Genomic DNA, 21,346 nt, shown 5'->3' with positions numbered 1-21,346 from the left:
TAACTCTTTGGATTCAAGATGTCTGACATTTCGCAAGCCCCCTCCCATAGACGATGTAGGTCTTGCAATAGGCGTATTCCGAAGGCCTCGGTAGATCCTCACACCGCTTGTTCTGACTGTAGGGACAGGCCCTGTCAGTTAGAAAATCGATGTGAGGAATGCGCCGGACTTTCGGAATTGGAATTTGTCCGTCTTTTGAAATATTCAACTAAGTTAGAGAGAGGTAGAGTTAGGAGGAGTTCTTCTCACTCTTCACTGTTTTCCTCACCTCATGATCCCCTACCTTTTCCTACCCCTGTAGTGGCTACCCCCGAACCTACTGTGTGCCCTCCGCCTGATATGTCAGTTGTTTTGCGTGCTATTCAGGCTTTAGGCGATAAAGTAGAGTCAGTGGTAAGTGACCATAAGTCTCTGATGGCCGAAGTTAAAGAACTGAAGGTCAAGAGTGCAGTGGGTGGAGTTAGTGCCAGTGCTGTGACGTGTGCTAGTGTCGGTGCAGTGCCAAGTGCTAGTGTTAGTGCCAGTGTGGTGCGTGAGGATTTTTCTGTGCGAGCCAGTCGTCCTCCCAGTCCGGGACCTCTTGCAAGCTCCCATGCCCAGGGGAGAAGCAATGTCGAAGGGCATAAGGGTTCGGCAGGCCTTGTTAGGCGCACAGAACTATCCTCGGTGGTTGCGGGCGTGTCTTCCAAAGACCGTCACTCCCACCTGCAGACGATTGAGCCCGTCTTTATCTCGTCCGCTGATCAACTGTCAGGGAAGAAACGTTGGTCTCAGGTCTCGAGACCGCTTAAACGTAGAGTCCAGTCCGCGAGTGCTCAGCCAGGTTGCAGTCATTGGCTCAGCTCTGACTCGCCTCAGTCATCTATCGACTGTACTCCGCCCAAGAGGAGTAAGGTTCTGCCACAACAGAGCTCGACTGTTAAGGCTTTACCTCAGTCTACCATCGTTTCTGCCGATCCCAAGTGGACTCTGCTTCAGTCCATGCAAGCACAGCTTTCGGACTTGATGCGTGAGTGTCGGGCTGAGAGTGTTGCACCTCCGCCTCCGCCTACACTCCCTCCGCCTGTTCTCGCTCCGCCTGCGCTCGCCCCGCCTGCGCTCGCTCCGCCTGGTCGCAGCACCATCTGCCAGGCGTACGATGTTAAGCCACTTTCTGAGTTCGCTGTTCCCAGTGGTGTTCAGCCTCAGCCTTCTTTAAGGCAACCTTTACTTTGGGATCAGGAGGATTATTCCACTCTTCCTCCGCCTCCCCTTGCTGCTCCACCAGTGGTGCAACTCTCGGTTGAGGTACAACAACCTCTCCCGTCCATGAGTCAGTCTCCTCAGCTCTCGCTGCAGCGAGTTCAACCCTCCTCAAGGCAAGCTCCTCTACACCCTGGACTTGCGCCTAAGGAGCCTCAGCTTGCGAGAACTTTACCTTGTTCTGCGCAACCTCAACCTCATCATGCTCCGCTCATCTCACAGGAACAGGAACGTGCTACTCCGCCTCCTTCCTCCGCTCAGCAAGCGCTATCCTTGGGTTCAACCTCTCTTGCTAGGAGTCAACCTCCTCCACCCATGCGCCTTCCTTCTGCTTCGTCTGTTGTTCAGCCTTTGCAGTCTGAGCCTCAGGTTTTCCCTCAACAGTCTCTGGAAGAGGAAACCACTGTTATTGTTCCTACCCGTTCTGACTCTGCGGTTCAGCATTCTTGTCCGATCTCTTCGCTGCACTCGGGTGATGAGGTGTTGGATGATGAGGAGGCACACCTTGATCCCTCATCAGACGTGGACGAATCCAAGCTTTCTCCACAGTCTATTGATTTTCGTAAGGTCTTGGCTCTACTCAGGGAGATTTACCCAGACCACTTTGTCTCTGCTATTCCCCGCTCTCCGCCATCTGAGTTTTCGCTGGGCGTACAACAAGCTAAGTCCACCTATACTAAGCTTGTCCTAGCTAGATCCTCTAAGAGGGCCTTAAGGATCTTAGGGGAGTGGCTGCAGTCTAAACAACACCTTGGCAAGACTTCCTTCATGTTCCCTCCAACGAAGCTCACTTCGAAAGCGAGCGTTTGGTATGCCACAGGGGAAGCACCAGGCTTGGGAGTACCTGCCTCTGCCCAGGCTGACTTCTCAAGTCTGGTAGACTCGCCTCGGAGAACTGCTATGAGACGCTCGAAGGTTTGTTGGACCTTCTCAGACCTGGATCACTTACTGAAAGGGATGTTCAGAGCATTTGAAATGTTCAACTTTCTCGACTGGTGCCTGGGGGCCCTCAGCAAGAAAACCTCTCCTGCGGACAAAGATTCTGCCATGCTATTAATGTCCTGCATGGATAAGGCCATCAGAGATGGATCGGGCGAGCTAGCGTCGATGTTTGTATCAGGGGTGTTGAAGAAAAGGGAACAACTGTGTACCTTCCTTTCCGCCAGCATTACACCTTGCCAACGGTCACAACTACTTTTTGCTCCGCTCTCGAAGTTCCTCTTTCCCGAAGAGCTAGTTAAGGACTTGTCTGCTGCCCTGATACAAAAGGATACGCACGATCTTGTAGCCTCATCGGCTCGTAAGTCTAAGGTTGCCACCTCAGTCCCCAAGACTTATCGCTCCCCAGTGGCTGATACCCCTGCTACGAGGTTCATACCGCCCTTTCGTGGTAGAGCCCCCAGCCGAGGAAGCTCCCGTCCAGACTCTCACAGGAGCAAGTCTAGGAAAAGATCCAGGACATCTAAGGGAAAAAACTGACTCTCCGTTTCTCCAGACAACAGTAGGAGCCAGACTCAAGATCTTCTGGCGAGCCTGGGAGAAGAGAGGTGCAGACGCACAGTCTGTCAGTTGGCTGAGGAACGGTTACAGGATTCCATTCTGCCTCAAACCACCTCTGACCACATCGCCCATCAACCTCTCTCCCAACTACAAAGAAGAGGACAAGAGGCTAGCATTGCAACAGGAGGTGTCGCTACTTGTGCAGAAGAAGGCAGTGGTTATAGTCCGGGACCATCAATCCCCGGGCTTCTACAACCGTCTCTTTCTTGTGGCCAAGAAGACAGGAGGTTGGAGACCGGTGCTGGACGTCAGCGCTCTCAACGAGTATGTCACCAAGCAGACGTTCACGATGGAGACGACCAAGTCGGTCTTAGCAGCGGTCAGACAGGAGGACTGGATGGTCTCGTTGGACTTGAAAGATGCATACTTTCACGTTCCTATTCATCCAGACTCCCAACCTTTCCTGAGATTCGTTTTCGGAAAGGTTGTCTATCAATTCCAAGCCCTGTGTTTTGGCCTAAGCACAGCTCCTATGGTCTTTACTCATCTGATGAGGAATGTAGCAAAATTCCTACACTTGTCGAACATCAGAGCCTCCCTCTACCTAGACGACTGGCTGTTGAGAGCCTCCACGAGTCGTCGTTGTCTGGAGAACCTCAATTGGACTTTAGACTTAATCAGAGACCTAGGTCTATTAGTCAATATAGAGAAGTCTCAACTCATTCCCTCCCAATCCATTGTGTACCTGGGAATGGAGATTCGGAGTCAGGATTTTCGGGCTTTTCCATCGGCCCCCAGGATAAGCCAAGCCCTAGAGTGCATCATGAGCATGCTGAAGAGGAGCAGTTGCTCAGTGAGACAGTGGATGAGTCTCACAGGGACCCTCTCATCACTGGCCCTGTTTGTCGAGCTAGGAAGACTCCACCTCCGCCCTCTTCAATTCCATCTTGCAGCTCATTGGGACAAGGGTTCGACTCTAGAAGCAGTCTCTATCCCTATCAACCAAGAGATGAAGACCACTCTCCTGTGGTGGAAGCACAACCTCCTTCTCAAGGAGGGTCTATCATTGGCCATTCAGACCCCCAATCTTCATCTCTTCTCAGATGCATCGGACTCGGGCTGGGGTGCAACCTTGGACGGACGGGAATGCTCGGGAATGTGGAACGAGGAACAAGGATTACTCCACATCAACTGCAAGGAGCTGCTAGCAGTTCATCTAGCCCTGCTGAACTTCAAGTCCCTCCTGCTAGGCAAAGTGGTGGAGGTGAACTCAGACAACACCACAGCCTTGGCTTACATCTCCAAGCAAGGAGGGACCCATTCGAGGAGCCTTTACGAGATCGCAAGGGACCTCCTCATTTGGTCAAGAGGTCTAAACCTCACTCTGGTCACGAGGTTCATCCAGGGCGATATGAACGTTTCAGCAGATCGCCTAAGCAGAAGGAATCAGGTCATTCCCACGGAATGGACCCTCCACAAGAGTGTGTGCAACAGACTTTGGACCTTGTGGGGTCAACCTACCATAGATCTGTTTGCCACCTCCATAACCAAGAGACTTCCGCTGTATTGTTCCCCTGTTCCAGACCCTGCAGCAGTTCATGTGGATGCTTTTCTACTGAACTGGTCCCATCTCGACCTGTACGCATTCCCTCCGTTCAAGATAATAAACAAAGTTCTGCAGAAATTCGTCTCGCACGAAGGGACACGGCTGACGCTGGTTGCTCCCCTTTGGCCTGCAAGAGAATGGTTCACAGAGGTACTTCAATGGCTAGTCGACTTCCCCAGGACTCTACCTCTAAGAGTGGACCTTCTACGTCAACCTCACGTAGACAGGTTGCACCCAAGCCTCCACGCTCTTCGGCTGACTGCCTTCAGACTGTCGAAAGATTCGCTAGAGCTAGAGGCTTTTCGAAGGAGGCAGCCAGTGCGATTGCCAGAGCTAGAAGGGTTTCCACTCGTAGAGTCTACCAGTCTAAGTGGGAGGTCTTCCGAAGCTGGTGTAGAGCCAATTCAATATCCTCTACCAATACCTCTGTGATCCAAATAGCTGACTTCCTTCTACATCTTAGGAATGAGAGATCCCTTTCAGCACCTACGATTAAAGGATATAGGAGTATGTTGGCTTCAGTTCTCCGCCACAGAGGTTTGGACCTGTCTTCCAACAAGGACCTTCAAGACATTCTCAAGTCTTTTGAGACGTCTAAAGAACGTCGTTTTTCCACTCCAGGCTGGAATCTAGACGTAGTCTTAAGGTTCCTTATGACATCTAGGTTCGAACCTCTCCAGTCAGCTTCCTTCAAGGACCTTACCCTCAAGACTCTTTTTCTCGTTTGCCTTGCAACAGCTAAGAGAGTCAGTGAGGTTCATGCCTTCAGCAAGAACATTGGTTTCACAACCGAATCTGCAACATGTTCTTTTCAGCTTGGATTCCTAGCAAAGAACGAGCTTCCTTCACGTCCTTGGCCTAGATCGTTCGAAATACCTAGCCTCTCCAACATGGTAGGTAACGAACTAGAGAGAGTTCTTTGCCCTGTCAGAGCTCTCAAATATTATCTTAAGAGGTCTAAACCTATTCGAGGACAGTCAGAAGCCTTATGGTGTGCCATCAAGAAACCCTCGAGACCCATGTCCAAGAATGGGCTTTCGTATTATATAAGGCTTCTGATCAGAGAAGCACATTCTCACTTAAAGGAGGAAGACCTTGCATTGCTGAAGGTAAGGACCCACGAAGTAAGAGCCGTAGCTACTTCGATGGCCTTTAACAAAAACCGTTCTCTGCAGAGCATAATGGATGCAACCTATTGGAGGAGCAAGTCAGTGTTTGCATCATTTTATCTGAAAGATGTCCAGTCTCTTTACGAGAACTGCTACACCCTGGGACCATTCGTAGCAGCGAGTGCAGTAGTAGGTGAGGGCTCAGCCACTACATTCCCTTAATCCCATAACCTTTTTTAACCTTTCTCTTGAATACTTTTATTGTTGTTTTTATGGTTGTTACGGTAGGCTAAGAAGCCTTCCGCATCCTTGGATTTGGCGGGTGGTCTATTCATTCTTGAGAAGCGCCTGGGTTAAAGGTTTGGTAGAGGTCCTTTAGTAGGGGTTGCAACCCCGTGTACTTTGGCACCTTTGGGTTGATTCAGCCTCCAAGAGGAACGCTGCGCTCAGTAAGGAAGACGAACTTTAAATAAAGAGGCAGAGTAACGGTTCTATTCGACTTCCTTACCAGGTACTTATTATTTCATTGTTATTTGAGATAACTGTTATATGAAATATGGGATACTTAGCTATCCTTTAATCTTGTACACTGGTTTTCACCCACCTCCCTGGGTGTGAATCAGCTACATGATTATCGGGTAAGTTTAATATTGAAAAATGTTATTTTTATTAATAAAATAAATTTTTGAATATACTTACCCGATAATCATGATTTAATCGACCCTCCCTTCCTCCCCAGAGAGAACCAGTGGACCGAGGAATAATTGAGGAGGTGTCAACAAGAAGTACTTGAGTACCTGGCCACAGGTGGCGCTGGTAAGTACACCCCCTTCTAGTATTGTGATAGCTGGCGTATCCCTCCATAGAATTCTGTCGGGCAACGGAGTTGACAGCTACATGATTATCGGGTAAGTATATTCAAAAATTTATTTTATTAATAAAAATAACATTTTGTATTACTGTATGTGTAGGAACAATTGACATATTTTTGAAGTAATTTGTATTTTTCCTAACAATACAAACACGGAAAGCTTTGTACACACAGTACTTTACTTTACCCGGTTGTGGTGGTTGATAGGGTAACGTCCCTGACTGGTGAATGCCAGGCTGGGGTTCTAGTCTCACTCAGACTCGTTAGTTTCTTTGGTCGCTGCAACCTCACCATCCTTGTGAGCTAAGGATGGGGAGTTTGAGGGAGCCTATAGGTCTATCTGCTGAGTCATCAGCAGCCATTGCCTGGCACTCTTTGGTCTTACCTTGAGTTGAAAGGGGGCTTGGGTGCTTATCATTTGTATATATGGCCAATCTCTAGGGCATTGTCCTGAATGATATGGTAATGTCACTGTCCCTTGCCTCTGCCATTCATGAGCAGCATTTGAACCTTTAAACATAACCCCTAGAACAAAATCCCGTCTACGATCAAAATGAAAAAGGTATGAGTAAGTTGGGTGATGGTTTATCTCCACTACCACTGGTAACAACTGTAATAGTCATTGACAACTCATCAAAAGTTATTATAGCCGAAAGCCAGTTTATGCTGATTTCTTTTCGTATGTAAAGAAATCCAGGTTTGTATTGTTAGGAAAAATACAAACTTTAAAATGTCATTTTATTTTTTAATCTTTTTCATACTGGTATTTATAATCTTTTTTAATTTTTAAATAGTAAATACTCTACAAGTAGTAAGAATCTACAATTTTGTTTTTGATTCTAATTGACTTTTTGAAACAGTATTGATGATAATATTTTACAGTAATGAATAATGATTAGTGCTTATATTTTTTTTTATTTTTATAGGAGTTATAAGGAATATATATTTTTATTTAGTATGGAAAAAAGGAATTGTAAAAATATTTTGGGTTACAATATATATTGTTAAAATATTTTACAAATATTTTACTTCTCATAAAGGAGATTGTTAAAAGCTTATTCATTTCACTTTTCTTAGGCAGCAGAAAAAGCTCCAAAGTCTCCCTTACGAACCAGGATCTTTTTCCACTTGGCACATAAGTTCAATGATGAGAAGAGATTAATGATGCATCACCAGCAGTTGGAGGATGTAATTGAAGATCAACTCAGCCTAGCCTCTATTCATTACTTGCGATCTCACTACCAAGAAGCAATTGATATATACAAACGGATATTGTTAGACAATAGGTTTGTGATGATATTTTATTATGAGTTATTCCATGTCCTTCAAGTCTTGCAAAAAGAGCATTAACCCTTTTGCATTATACATAGCTTAGTTGTCTTGAAATATACAATATTTTTAAATATTAAACTTAGCCGGTGAATATATAATAGCTGACGTCTCCGACGGCCCGACAGATTCCAAAAAACTCGCGAGCGATCGCCATGAAGGTTGCGGGTGTGCCCACCAGCGCCGACTATCGGCCAGATACCGCATATACTTCTCAACCACTCCAGTTCTTCTCTGTCGGTGTCACCGACAACATTGGTTCCGCTCGCTCTAGACCTCGAGTTTTCTACGGAATTGGTGAAGTACTTGGTTTTGGTTTTATTGCTTTCGCCATGTTGGATTATTCAATACCATCTTCAAAAGAAATGCTTTTGAAAGGAGAGGAAAAGTTTTTTTGCCCTTGCTTTTTTAATCTCGCTCTGGTTTTTCCATAGAGAAAAGATGGCCGACCCTTCCCTCAGTGTACGGAAGTGTGTTAAAGGCTTTTAGTAATTATTTTATCACTTTATAAATTATTGTTGATATTTATAGATTTACCTCTATATATTTTATATCTCACCCGCCTTTATTAGGCCTCTTCGATTAGCTTTCCATTTATACTAAACATCGAGATAAATTTTATGTTTTTGTTTATATGCGGCCTTTACCTATTCTTTGTAGGCGGTCCTGACTTGGAAAACGAAGTTAAACAACGTTGAGCCCATTCAACTTTTATTTTTGTTTAGATAAAAACAGTTGCTCTGTAAGAGTGATGAGATGAATATTTTTAGAAAATATTTTAAGAAATTTATTCTTTGAATAGTCTTCGTGCTGTTTTTCAAAGATGAACTAACGTTTGGTTTATTTATGCTACACAGTTTGCACTCTATCGTTACGATAGAGAAAGAAGAGAGAGAAAGAAAGAGTAAATCGATTTTGACGTTTTGTTCATTCTTCTTTCAAACTGAAGTTTTTTAGATACTAATTTAAAGGAACATGTTAATTTTCAATTTCTTAGTCCTTTCAGTTTTTTCCTTTAGTCAAATAACCTGTTATTGACGAAGAGTGAGTGGGCCATTCTCTTGTGAGTGACAAGAGAGAGAGAGAGAGAGAGAGAGAGAGAGAGAGAGAGAGAGAGAGAGAGAGAGAGAGAGAGAGAGAGAGAACGATCCGATCTTTATTCTCGTCCCAAGTCTCTGTACAAGGAGTTTGGGAGCGAGTAACGTTGTTCTCGATTCAGTTTTTTACTCTCGTCCCAAGTCTCTGTACGGGGAGAGAGGATAAAACGTTTTAGTTTTTATTCTCATCCCAAGGCACTGTACGGTGAGAGATTGGAAATGTAGTCCTTAGTGAACTAGTGTTTAGTCTCATCCCCAGTCACTGATCTTTTTAACTTTATATATTTCCGTTTTATTCGATATACAGTGAACCCTCGCTACTTCGCGGTTCGACCATCGTGGATTCACCACTTCGCGGATTTTTTTCATAACCCATGTATATACATATATCGCGGATTTTCCGGAAATATCGAAAATACCGCGATGTGACCGATGGTGCGAGATTGGAGAAAGTAAGGAAAATTGAATCATGATTGATTTTCAATATAAATGAAACTTTGAGGAGCAACAAAGATATCATTTTTTAGAGAGATAGAGAGAGGTAAGGAATGGGAGGTAGTGAAAAGTAGCCCACAGAGAGAGAGAGAGGTAGAGGTAGAGAGAGAGAGGTAGAGAGAGAGAGAGAGGTAGAGAGAGAGAGAGAGAGAGAGAGAGAGAGAGAGAGAGAGATAGAGGGGGGTTTAAATGTAATAAACAAAAAAATTTGATAGGTTATAACACATTGGTGCTTATGTAATATCAACTGTATACTGTAGACGGTTTGAATAAGTTAAGAAATGTTATAAACGATACTTTGTTAGTGTACTGTATTCGTACACACTCAAGAGCGGCAGCTAGATGACAGCTGATCTATTCACAGCCAAAAGTAAAACAAAAAGAAGTCAACAATACTCGATTTTTAAAACACACCCGAAATTTAAAAACAAAAGTACACGCTTTCTTAATGTGCAATTAACTATTTAAAGAGTGGCAATTTTCTGGAATAAAATGATATTTCCCAAAAAATAGTGGTTTGCTGATGAAATCGGATGCCGTATTTTTAGCTATGATTGAGATGGATTTAGACTCGGCCTAATTTTTTCGTTTCGTATTTAATTGACACTAAGAAAACTAATTTTAGTTTCTTCATCTAAATGTAAGTATTGTATAACACGAGAGAGAGAGAGAGAGAGAGAGAGAGAGAGAGAGAGAGAGAGAGAGAGAGAGAGAGAGAGAGAGAGAGAGAGAGAGAGAGAATGAATCAGCTGTTGTAATCAAATGGCGTGTTTTTGTTTCGTGAGAATTTCATCGCCACGACTATAACAACAACATACTGTACTGAACTTTACAGTATTATTCAGACTACTGTAATATGATAAAGTAAAATATTTGTAATCTATTTTATATGTAATGGGGCTATTTTTTTTGTTTAAAATTTACATTTACGTATGTAAAACAACTCTCTCTCTCTCTCTCTCTCTCTCTCTCTCTCTCTCTCTCTCTCTCTTTCTCTCTCTCTCTCGTAGATTGTTTTCCTGCTTTGCTACGTATGTATGATTTTATATAGATATGGTAAATAATATTTGTAATAACATATTTTATAAAAGCTTTTACTGTAATATCATTATTTATCACTTTCATCATGCGCGTTAAATTCCTTAGTTTGTTTACTGAGCGTACTTTATGACGCCGTCGTTTCAGGCGGCGTCATAAAGAAAAACATTTCATTTGGAAGTCCTAAGAAAAACTAAGTAAAACATTAGTAATAACCAAATCAACATACTGTTCTGAATAATCAATATAATCTATGCAAAAACTAACCTATACACAAATGTGTAAATGCGTTTGTTTCTTCATTATAATCAGAGATAAACGTAAACAAAACATTGGTTGCCATTTTTTATCGTGCTTTTTGGCGTGTTTAGGAAACGCATGATATAAAGTTGCCTTTAATATTTGTGCCTGTTTTAGTTTAGAGTACGTTAGTACATGCATTAAGTGTTCTGTACATTAAAGGGTAGTTTGTTAACAGTACTACGTACAAGGGAAGGTTTTAAAAGTCTGAATATACATGTTAAATAAATAGGTAAATATGGTGTCACTACTTCGCGGATTTTCACCTATCGCGGCCGCGTCTGGAACCTATCTACCGCGATAAACGAGGGTTCACTGTATATGTATATGTTTATTGATTTTTGCATGTGTGTTTCATTTTGTACTAATGTGCTTACATTATACGACTCATTTCGCAATTCTAACCTTTTGATTTAAGGGAGAATTGCGTGCTTCAGGTAGAAATCAGTTTTATTCATGTCTAATGTGAAATTATTAAAAAATGCGATATCAGTGAAGTAAGTGCAAAAAACATGTTCTGTGTTGCGGAGGGTTCGTTTGTTCGTGCTTGTCGCTTGCCTAGTCCGAGACCTCTTTCAGGCTCCCCTGCACCAGGGAGAAGGAATGTCGTAAGACCTAAGGGAGTGAGGAGTGTAAACCAACGAACAGACGTTCCCTCAAAGGTATCAGACGTTGCTCGTCAAGCACGTCCTTGCCATAAGACAGGAGAGACGAAGTTTCTCCTCGTCTTCCGATGATTCGTCTCTTTAAAAGCCTGGGCGTAAGGTTTCGAGACGGTTGAAACGTTTATTAGTTCCTTCAGAACAAGTTCAACATCCTAGCTGTAGTCATCATAAGAGTCCCGTTCATAGCGATGACGTTCATGTACAGACGTTTCTGCCACAGACTCGACGTGACGTTGACCGGTAGGCACCGTAGACACAACGTGACGTCGAGTGTCAGTCACCGTAGTCACGATATAGCATCGATCAGCAGTCACCGCTGTTACTACGTGACGTTTGAACGTCAACCACCGCAGTCACAGGTTGATCTGAAGTTAAGTGTTTTGCAAGATATGCTGTCAAAGCTTTCTTCTTTAATAGAAGCTTTCGATCCTGTTCCTGTGCGAAAGGATCCTTTGCTTTTTGTACGTCACGGTTCTGGGATACGTGATTCGGGTCTTCAACCTTCTAAACGAGCTTTGTTACGCCACGCTGACGTTATCCCTAGTGACAGCTTTGCTGTTAAACGAGATGCGGAGCATAAATCTCGATGTAACTTTGATCGCTTTGAACGTCAGCCACCGCAGTCACAGCGTGACGTTGAGCTGCAGACACCGTAGACACGACGTGACGTTGAGCGGTAGACACCGTAGACATGACGTGACGTTGAGCGGTAGACACCGTAGACATGACGTGACGTCGAGGGTCAGTCATCGTAGTCACGATATAGCATCGAACAGCAGTCACCGCTGTTACTACGGGACGTTTGAACGTCAGTTACTTCTGTCACGACGTGTAGTAGAATAACATTCTCTGCAGTCACAACGTGACATCGACCCTCCAGCTTTAACTTCTGTTCATATACAAGTTGAAGTAGCCTGTCAGGCTTTTCCTTCACGTCATTCTGAATATAAATCTCCTTCTCGCAAGACTTTAGATTTATCAGATGATGTGCCTTCTGAAGAAGTTGATGACCCCCTTTCAACTAATGTTCCTTTGGGGAGTCTTTCAGAAGAGGAGTAACCTAGGGTGGTCCAACAATCCCTTGTTTTATAATTTTGAATTTCTTTAGTGAAATTTTGTCCTACTCGTTTTGTAACGGCTGCTCCGCCGTCTGAGTTTACTCTTGGCATGACTTTCTTCAACTCCTACATTTACGAAGTCAGTTCTCTCTTGTTCTTCCAAGAGGGCCATGCTCTTACTGGGAGACTGGTTGGAATCTAGGAGAAGTTTAGGAAAGTCTGCTTTTGCTTTTCCTCCTTCTTAATTAGCTTCTCGCTCGGGCGTCTGGTGTGACACAGGAGAAGTTCTCGGCTTGGGAGTACCTGCCTCTGCCCAGGGAGACTTCTTAAGCCTAGTGGACTCTCCTCGTCGTCTAGCCATGAGACGATCCAAGATTTTATGGTCTGCTTCAGAGCTAGACCATCTCCTGTTAGGAGTTTTTTTCGAGTGTTTGAAGTTTTTATTTGTTGGATTGGTCCCTGGGAGCCTTAAGTAAGAAGGTCTCTCCAGCTGTCAATGTATTGCTGTACAATTATGTCATGCATGAACAAGGCTATCAGGGATGGCTCCAATGATCTGTAGCCACATTCACTGCAGGAGTACTTAAGATGTAAGTGCGCTCAATGTGTTCATTGTCAAGACAAAGTTCACGATGAAGACTACCAAATCTGTCTTGGCAGCAGTAAGGGAAGGCGACTGGATGGTCTCTCTCGACTTTCAGGATGCATACTTCCACATCCCGATTCATCCAAACTTTCAACAACATCTGAGGTTTGTGGACGGGAAAGTAATGTACCAATTTCGAGCACTGTGCTTCGGCCTCATTCCTGCTCCTCTTGTTTTTACAAGGCCCTTGCAAAATGTAGCAAGCTTTCTACATTTTTTGAGGATTCAGAGCCTCCCTTTATTTTGACGACTGGCTAATCAGGGCGTCGTCATTAAATCGCTGTCTGGAGAGCCTCTAATGGACATTAGACCTAACCAAGGAGCTAGGTCTCATAGTGAACGTAGAGAAGTTGTAACTTACAGTACTCCATCCCAGACTATTCTTTATTTGGGAATGGAGATACAGCGTCGGATTTTTCGGGCCTTTTCGTCTCCCACAAGAATGGAACAAGCTCTGTTAAAAGTCCGTCACTTGCAAGAGAAAAACAGTTGCTCTGTAAGAGTTTGAACGAGCCTCGTGGGAACTCTTTCATCGCTGGAGTAGTTTATCTCTCTGGGGAGACTCAACCTTTGCCCTCTCCAATTTCACCTAAACCATTGGAACAAGGAGAAGGGCTTAGAGGGTATCTCTTTCCCAATCTCCAACTCAGTCTAGACATGTCTGACTTGGTGGGACAGCAACATCAGACTTCGAGAAGGTCTTTCTCTTGCGATCAAGAACCCAAACCATGTGTTGTATTCCGATGCATCGGATTTGGGTTAGGGAGCTCCACTGGACAGTCTGGAATGCTCGGGTCTTTGGTCCATGGATCAGAAGGAACTCCATTTAAGGCAAGTAACATCTCTCTTTTGACAAGATTTGTGCAAGGAAAAATGAATGTCTTGGCGGACTGCCTCAGCAGAAGAGGACAAGTCATCTCCATGGAGTGGACGTTGCACAAGACTGTGTGCGAGAAGCTATGGATGACATGGGGTCAACCCACCATAGATCTTTTTGGGAGTTCACTGACAAAGAGGCTCTCGACTTACTGCTTTCCAGTTCCAGATCCAGAGGCAGCCCACATAGACTCTTTCCTGCTGGACTTATCTCACCTGGACGTTTATGCCTTTCCACCTTTCAAGATCCTAAACAAGGTGCTGCAGAAGTTCACCTCTCACGAAGGGACCAGGTTGACGTTGGTTGCTCCACTCTGGCCCGCGTGAGAGTGGTTCACAGAGGTACTTCTATGGCTGGTAGACGTTCCAAGAAGTCTGCCGTTGCGGATGGATCTCTTGCGACAGCCTCACGTAAAGAGATTTCATCAAAGCCTCCCCACGCTTCGTCTAACTGCCTTCAGACTATCGAAAGACTCTCTTGAGCTCGAGGTTTTTCGAAGGAGGCAGCTAGAGCGATCGCGAGGGCTAGAAGATCCTCTACCATCAAGATCTATCAGTCGAAATGGGAGGTATTTAGAGACTGGTGCAAGTCCTCCTCTATTTCCTCTTCCAAGTGCCTCTGTAGCGCAGATTGCGGATTTTCTGCTTTATCTGAGAAACGGTCGCTCCCACTCTGCATCCACCATTAAAGGCTACAGAAGCATGTCAGCTTCTGTTTTCAGGCATAGGGGTTTTGGATCTTTCTAATAACAAAGATCTCCAAGACCTGCTTAAGTCTTTCGAGACTTCCAAGGAGCGTCATATTTCGACTCCTGCTTGGAACTTGGACGTGGTCCTACAGTTCCTTATGTCAGACAGGTTTGAACCATTAAATTCAGCCTCCCTGAAGGATCTTACCCTCAAGACACTTTTTATGGTGAGCTTGGCTTCGGCTAAAAGGGTTAGTGAGATACATGCTTTTAGCAAGGACATCAGCTTCTCCACTAATAAAGCAGTATGAGCTCTTCAACTTGGTTTTTTGGCCAAGAATGAACTTCCGTCTCGTCCTTGGCCTAAATCATTTGAAATCCCCAGTCTTTCTGAGATTGTGGGGAATGAAGTTGAAAGAGTGCTGTGCCCCGTTAGAGCTCTTAAATTTTGTTTATCCAGAACTAAACCGCTACGAGGTTGTTCAGAGGCTTTATGGTGCTCCGTTAAAAAGCCCTCTTTGCCCATGTCTAAGAATGCGTGGTCTTATTTTATTAGACTTTTGATTCGGGAGGCACACTCTCATTTAAGTGAGAAGGATCGTAATTTACTTAAAGTCAAGGCTCATGAAGTTAGAGCGATAGCAACTTCAGTAGCGTTCAAGCAAAATAGATCCATTAAAAGTATTATGGACGGGACCTTTTGGAGAGGCAAGTCGGTATTCGCTTCATATTACTTGAAAGATGTCCAGACTCTTTATGAGGACTGCTACACACTGGGACCATTCGTAGCAGCGAGTGCAGTAGTGGGTGAAGGCTCTACCACTACATTCCCTTAATCCCAATATCCTTTTAATCTACTCTTGAAATTTTTAATCTTATTTTGGGTTGTACGGGAGACTAAGAAGTCTTTCGCAATCTTTTTGATTTGGCGGGTGGTCAAAATGTTGTTTCTTGAGAGCGCCCAGATTAAGGGTATTGATGAGGTCCTGTTATAGGGGTGTTCGCCCTGGATATAACAGCTCCTGGGAGTCTTTCAGCATCCTGAGAGGATGGCTGGGCTTCGTGAGGAAAGCGGACTAATGAGGCAGAGTAATCATCAGAGTCAGCTTCCTTACCAGGTACCTATACTTAAGTTGGTTTTTATGAAATATTTGTCAAAAACTCTTGAGCATATACGCCTTTATTGTTATAATACTGGTCTCTACCCACCACCATGGGTGTGAATAAGCTATTTATATATTCACCGGCTAAGTTTAATATTTAAAAATGATATTTTCATTATAAAATAAATTTTTGAATATACTTACCCGGTGAATATATAATATTAAAGGCCCTCCCTTCCTCCCCGATAGAGACCCTGCGGACTGAGAAGAACTGGAGTGGTTGAGAAGTATATGCGGTATCTGGCCGATAGTCGGCGCTGGTGGGCACACCCGCAACCTTCATGGCGATCGCTCGCGAGTTTTTTGGAATCTGTCGGGCCGTCGGAGACGTCAGCTATTATATATTCACCGGGTATGTATATTCAAAAATTTATTTTATAATGAAAATATCATTTTAGAGTAGTTTATGTTTGCTCCTACATAAATACAAACCCTGGCCCTTAATAGGAAGATGATTTAAACAAAGCTGGAACTTGGCTGTTAAAATTTTTAACGAGGTGTTGGTTGTTACCGCCTGTACAAGGAGTAGCCTCTTTGACTTTAACCCCTGAGCAATACGGAAGTACTCCTGGTACTAACAAATCTTGGCTGTCTTTTCTATTCTATTTACTTTTTGCTTTTCAGAGGGATTTTGGGTGACAATTATTGAGAATCCATGTGTAGGTATGCAGGCTTGCCCAGGTATACTTGGATGCAAGTGCATCAGGTTCATGAGGAGGACTGATGTGGCTGGCCATTCTTTGTGCCCTTTTAGAGTTGGATATAACTGGATTTACTCATCCCCCTTTGACGAGTGTAGAGGGTGACTGGTGTTGCAGTGATTAGGGTATGGCAGGAGGAGGAAGAAGTTTAAGTAAGATTCTTCATCTTTGGGATCTGCCTAGAAATTGAAGAAGGTCGCTGGTACTCTGTTCTCGCCCTCCAGCACTTGAGCTTTTGCTCCTTCTCTATCTTCCCCTGGCAGGAACCCGAAGAAGTATAATGACTCCACCCTGCCCTCGTGGTAAGCTGCAAGTCAGATGGACTTATCTCCTACCTCCACCAAAGGAGCGATATCCTGCCCTTCTCATTGTGGTAAGCCAGTCCTGGAAATTTTCAGAGATAATGCTACAAAGGACCTGGCCCTAAGGACATTATGGTCTTTCATAGGACTCGAGGGCATTTCATCAACATAGAAGATGCTGCAAGATCTAGCGGTTTTTGGGTGCTGTGCCTTTTTTCTCAGCTGCCTCAGCGGAAGGGCCTGATGTGACCCTCTCTGTCCAAGACCAACCTACTGGAGGCGTAGTTGATCATTGATCCTCGCTGTTACTCTCCTTGTCGCCTTAGGTAAAGAAATCCTCGACCATGAATTCTGAGAAAGGGAGGAAACGACCTCTTCCTCCCTCGCCTTCCAACTTGATTCCTATGACATCATGTTCTACTGTTTTATCACCTGTTACAGTAATCATGACAACTTGACGTAAAAGAAAAACAGGTTATACTAGAAATATAAAAAAAATGGTCAAGAGATAGGACATCAATGTAATATATCAGTAATATAACTTATAAACAATCTAAGATGACAAAGAAAACTACCTAACTTACCTAATAACAGACCAAAACATTTATAAATTAAACTCAAGACTGCCAAATACGCGACGTATCACAAAATATTAAGTCACAATAGTAACATTATTGATCAATAATATAACATATGAACAGTCTTAAAATGATAAATAAAAACCTAAAACTAGTCGAAAAAAAAAAAAAAAAAAAAGACAAGGAATCAGGAGACATTTGAAGAGAGGATCTTGAACCTGGGATAAACTGAGTACCACCAGAACCGTTACTGAATGTTGTAGTAGGACCATTAGTTACCACTTAATTATTTATGTTGGGGTTTGAAATTGGATAAGTTAGGCCTAAGATATTACTTTTAATCTAAAACTAAGTAGATTTCTGAACTAGCGAAAAAGGGGTTAAATTCCCAATATAACAAAAACCGAAGTAATTGGCTGTATTGAAGACAAAGTTTTAGAGTGGCAGTATCATCATCATTTCTTCTATAAACGAGCCCTTCCTTCTCTGCTCAAAGCAAGCCTTCTGAATGACTAAAATTAACTGCAAAGTAAAGTATTTTAAGAACACTTCCTATATCTGACCTGCAAAGAGCTAAGAAGTGCCAAGGAACACAAGCTCTTCTGGCTGCGTGAGGCGATTCGTAGTGTACGCCTCAGCTAATGAAAGGCCACACCAAGGCCTTTTAAAAGAAATCTCTCAGTGGGCCAAATGATGAAGGCCAGAGATGGTAAAAGACAGACAAACTTCAGTGTATTCTACCTACAGGAGTATGCACATACTATAAGTCCCTTGACACCTTTGTGCTTGGTCCTGTGGTGGCTGCTCAAGTAGTTGTGTAACCATCCTAGCTCCCACACAGGACAGAGTGCATCTTTTCTATGGTAACATGTACATGTAAGTTTGGAATGAATGGTAGGCTGACCGGGTCTTCTCTTTCATTCTTCATTCTTCTATCCCTACTCTTGGGGACAAACCGCTTAATTTGTTTTGTGCTGAATTGGACTTGATGCTAATAAGTTACACTTTGGAGATCCATTCTTTACAATTAAAATGGTACCTCTTATCCTCCCTTAACGAAGGGTGATGGTGGAATTTATACCAACCTATTGATCATGATACAAGTATATGATTCCTAACTGATATCCTCTTCGGGGGAAGGTTTTCTTCATTTTGATCAAGTACATGCACTCATGTAAAGGCCAGGGCCTATCATTCTTTCATCCTTATGAAAGAGTTAGGAGGTTGCTGAAGTTACCACTTAGCTCTTGTACAGGACCAAGCAGTGTACACTTTCAGGAAAGAAAATGAACAACCCAGTTTGGTTCAGAGGGACCTTTCAACACACCAAACAGTGAGTTTCCCTAATTAACGGACAAGGATATGTATATTGTGTCAGAACAAATCACAGATATTTGAAGTTATTTTTATTTTTCCTATCTATACAAACCTGAGTCTTTTAAACCAATTTTCCTCCTTAACCACCCCTCTCAGTCCTGGGATGAAAGGTCCTAGAGCCGGTTGTCATTATAGTGTGTGTTAAATAATGATATGTTTTTAAACCAGCATCGAAAGCTGTTCAAGGTATTTTTATCCTGGATATTTTATACTTGTGGTATATTAGTGGTTTAGTAATGGGATTATAGTGCAATGCTTTTGCAAGTCGGTACAACATAACCTCACAATAATGGACTTGTTTATAAAGGATTCAGAATATTGTATAACATAGCAAATCCAGATAACTAGAACTGTGTCAGGGTGTCATATAGGTCACCATATGGAGGAGAATTACATTAGTTCTGAGATATTTATATTTATTAACTTCATTTATTTACATGTAAGGTAATGAAACCATTTTTACCTTATTACTGATGTATTTTTATAATAAATAGCCTACTCGAGGAATAATTCTATATCAATGAAATCAATTTTTTTTTCTGTACAAGCCCAGCTGAAAAAATGAAAACACTGACAGCTGATTTTGTCTTCAGCTGATCTCAGACTATCACTACAGTATCAAGGATATACATATACTGTATATAAATAATAGAGAGTATTACTATAATATAATTACCAAAAACTTGTTTAAAATATCTCAAAATAAATATTGCAGAAATTAAAATATATTATAGACTACCACAATTTACTAAAAGCTATTATAGTAGTATCATTAGTTATCAATGGGATGTGTAAATGCTTTTGTTTGTTTAGTGTGATTGGTGTTGAAACGTAAAGAAAGCAATGGTTTCCCTTTAGGGCGTCATGTATAGGAAAAACATAGTATACAATTGGCTATGATATTTTATTTATTTTGAATTTTTAAGGATATATTAAGTAAAACAACATTTATAATAACATCGTCTTTTCTAAACCAAAACGTAGCCTATACACAGGTGGTTTTGTTACTTTGCAGTTGTCTTATACCACAGATATGATAAGTTAATTAAGATAGGCCTTAATTCTTTATCTTGTTGTATGTAAAAGTCATATTATACTTGGATATACTTTAGGGTATTTAAATTTATTCGCACATTCAATACGTATATACTGTAGTAGTCTTATATAAAATTTTTCACAATTTTGTTTTATTTTATTCATTGGGAAAGAAGTTCTACCGCTAGAGTACTACATTTGATCCCTCTGTGGTTACGGCTCATTTTTCCTTTTCTACACATACACCGAATATTATGGCCTAATCTTTCCATATTCTCCTCTGTCCTCATACACCTGACAATACTTAGATTACCAAACAATTCTTTTTTGCTCAAGGGGTTAATCACTGCAATGTAGTTATTCAGTGGCTTGTTTCCTCTTGGTAAGTGTAGAAGAAACTCTTTAGCTATGATAAGCAGCTCTTCTAGGAGAAGGACACTCCAAAATTAAACCTTTGTTTTCTAGTCTTGGGTAGTGCCATAGCCTCTGTACCTTGGCCTTCCATTATCTTGGATTAGTTCTCTCTTGCTAGAGGGTACACTCAGGCATGCTTTCTATCCTATTTCTCTTCCTTTTGTGTTTTTTTAAATTTTATAGTTTATGTACAAAGGATCAAATTTAATGTTGTTACTGTTCTTAAAATATTTTATTTTGATTGTTTATTACTTCTCTTGTAGTATATTTATTTCCTTGTTTCCTTTCCTCACCGAGCTATTTTTTCCAGTTGGATCCCTTGTGCTTATAGCATCTTGCTTTTCCAACTAGTGTTATAGCTTAGCTTGTAATAATAATAATAATAATAATAATAATAATAATAATAATTCTGAGATTGATCGCTAGAGTTTTCCAGCGCTGTATTCAGTTTGCTTTAATTTTTTCCATGCTTGCAGTGATCTTTGTTTTAATGAGCTTTATTTAAATTACATTCCTTTGTTATGTCATCCAAGGGTGAAAACCGAAAGTATATCATAGTAATCTCAGCTATTTGTTTTCATGTTACCCCAGTGTTGGGCACTTGTAGTAGTCCTGTACACAATTTGGTATGATTTTATGCTTTGGGAAAATTTTTTTATATAATGGGCAATCGGCGGTAACAAATTTCCCTTCCCCTATATTAGTCCATTATTGTGAGATTTATATGTAATTATTATTTTGCCTGTTATTAGATTCTCTTTCCAGCCCATAGTTATTACAAATTTGGTCTGAAGTACTGTTTGAGACTATTTAATGATAATTTAGGCTGTTGACAGTTTTTTAATCTTCATGCAACATAATTATGGTATACTTTGTTTGAATACAGGTATATGAAAAATTATTATTATATTTTTCTCTCTAGGGAGTACCTGGCGCTGAATGTTTATGTAGCTCTCTGCTATTACAAATTAGATTACTACGATGTTTCACAAGAAGTTCTAGCTGTTTATCTCCAACATTATCCTGATTCTCCTATTGCAATCAATCTCAAGGCATGCAATCACTTCCGTCTCTATAATGGAAAGGCTGCTGAACAAGAGCTAAGATCTTTACAGGTATTGTTTTAAAAGTGAATTTTAGTCCCTCAATATATCTTTCATACTACTATCCTTTATACTTCTGATGTACTGTATACAGTAATTTATTGAGTGATTGAAGACTGACTATTCTTGAAATAGATTTTGCTCTTGTTGCT

At 42.1% G+C, this 21,346-nt stretch overlaps 1 protein-coding gene across 1 annotated transcript in view; it reads left to right on the top strand.

The window, feature by feature from the left end:
• The window catches only part of Ttc26 (tetratricopeptide repeat domain 26), a 69,389-nt gene that overhangs the window by 6,792 nt on the left and 41,251 nt on the right, over window positions 1-21,346 (top strand). Inside the window, exons 4-5 of the mRNA XM_068381555.1 lie at window positions 7,406-7,614; window positions 21,014-21,206. Of these exons, the coding sequence (XP_068237656.1) occupies window positions 7,406-7,614; window positions 21,014-21,206 (402 nt within the window). The remainder of the gene's footprint in view (window positions 1-7,405; window positions 7,615-21,013; window positions 21,207-21,346) is intronic.

The sequence above is a fragment of the Palaemon carinicauda genome, chromosome 1, assembly GCF_036898095.1.
Source record: "Palaemon carinicauda isolate YSFRI2023 chromosome 1, ASM3689809v2, whole genome shotgun sequence".
NCBI classification, from domain to species: domain Eukaryota; kingdom Metazoa; phylum Arthropoda; class Malacostraca; order Decapoda; family Palaemonidae; genus Palaemon; species Palaemon carinicauda.
This window is presented reverse-complemented; position numbering and strand designations above follow the sequence as displayed.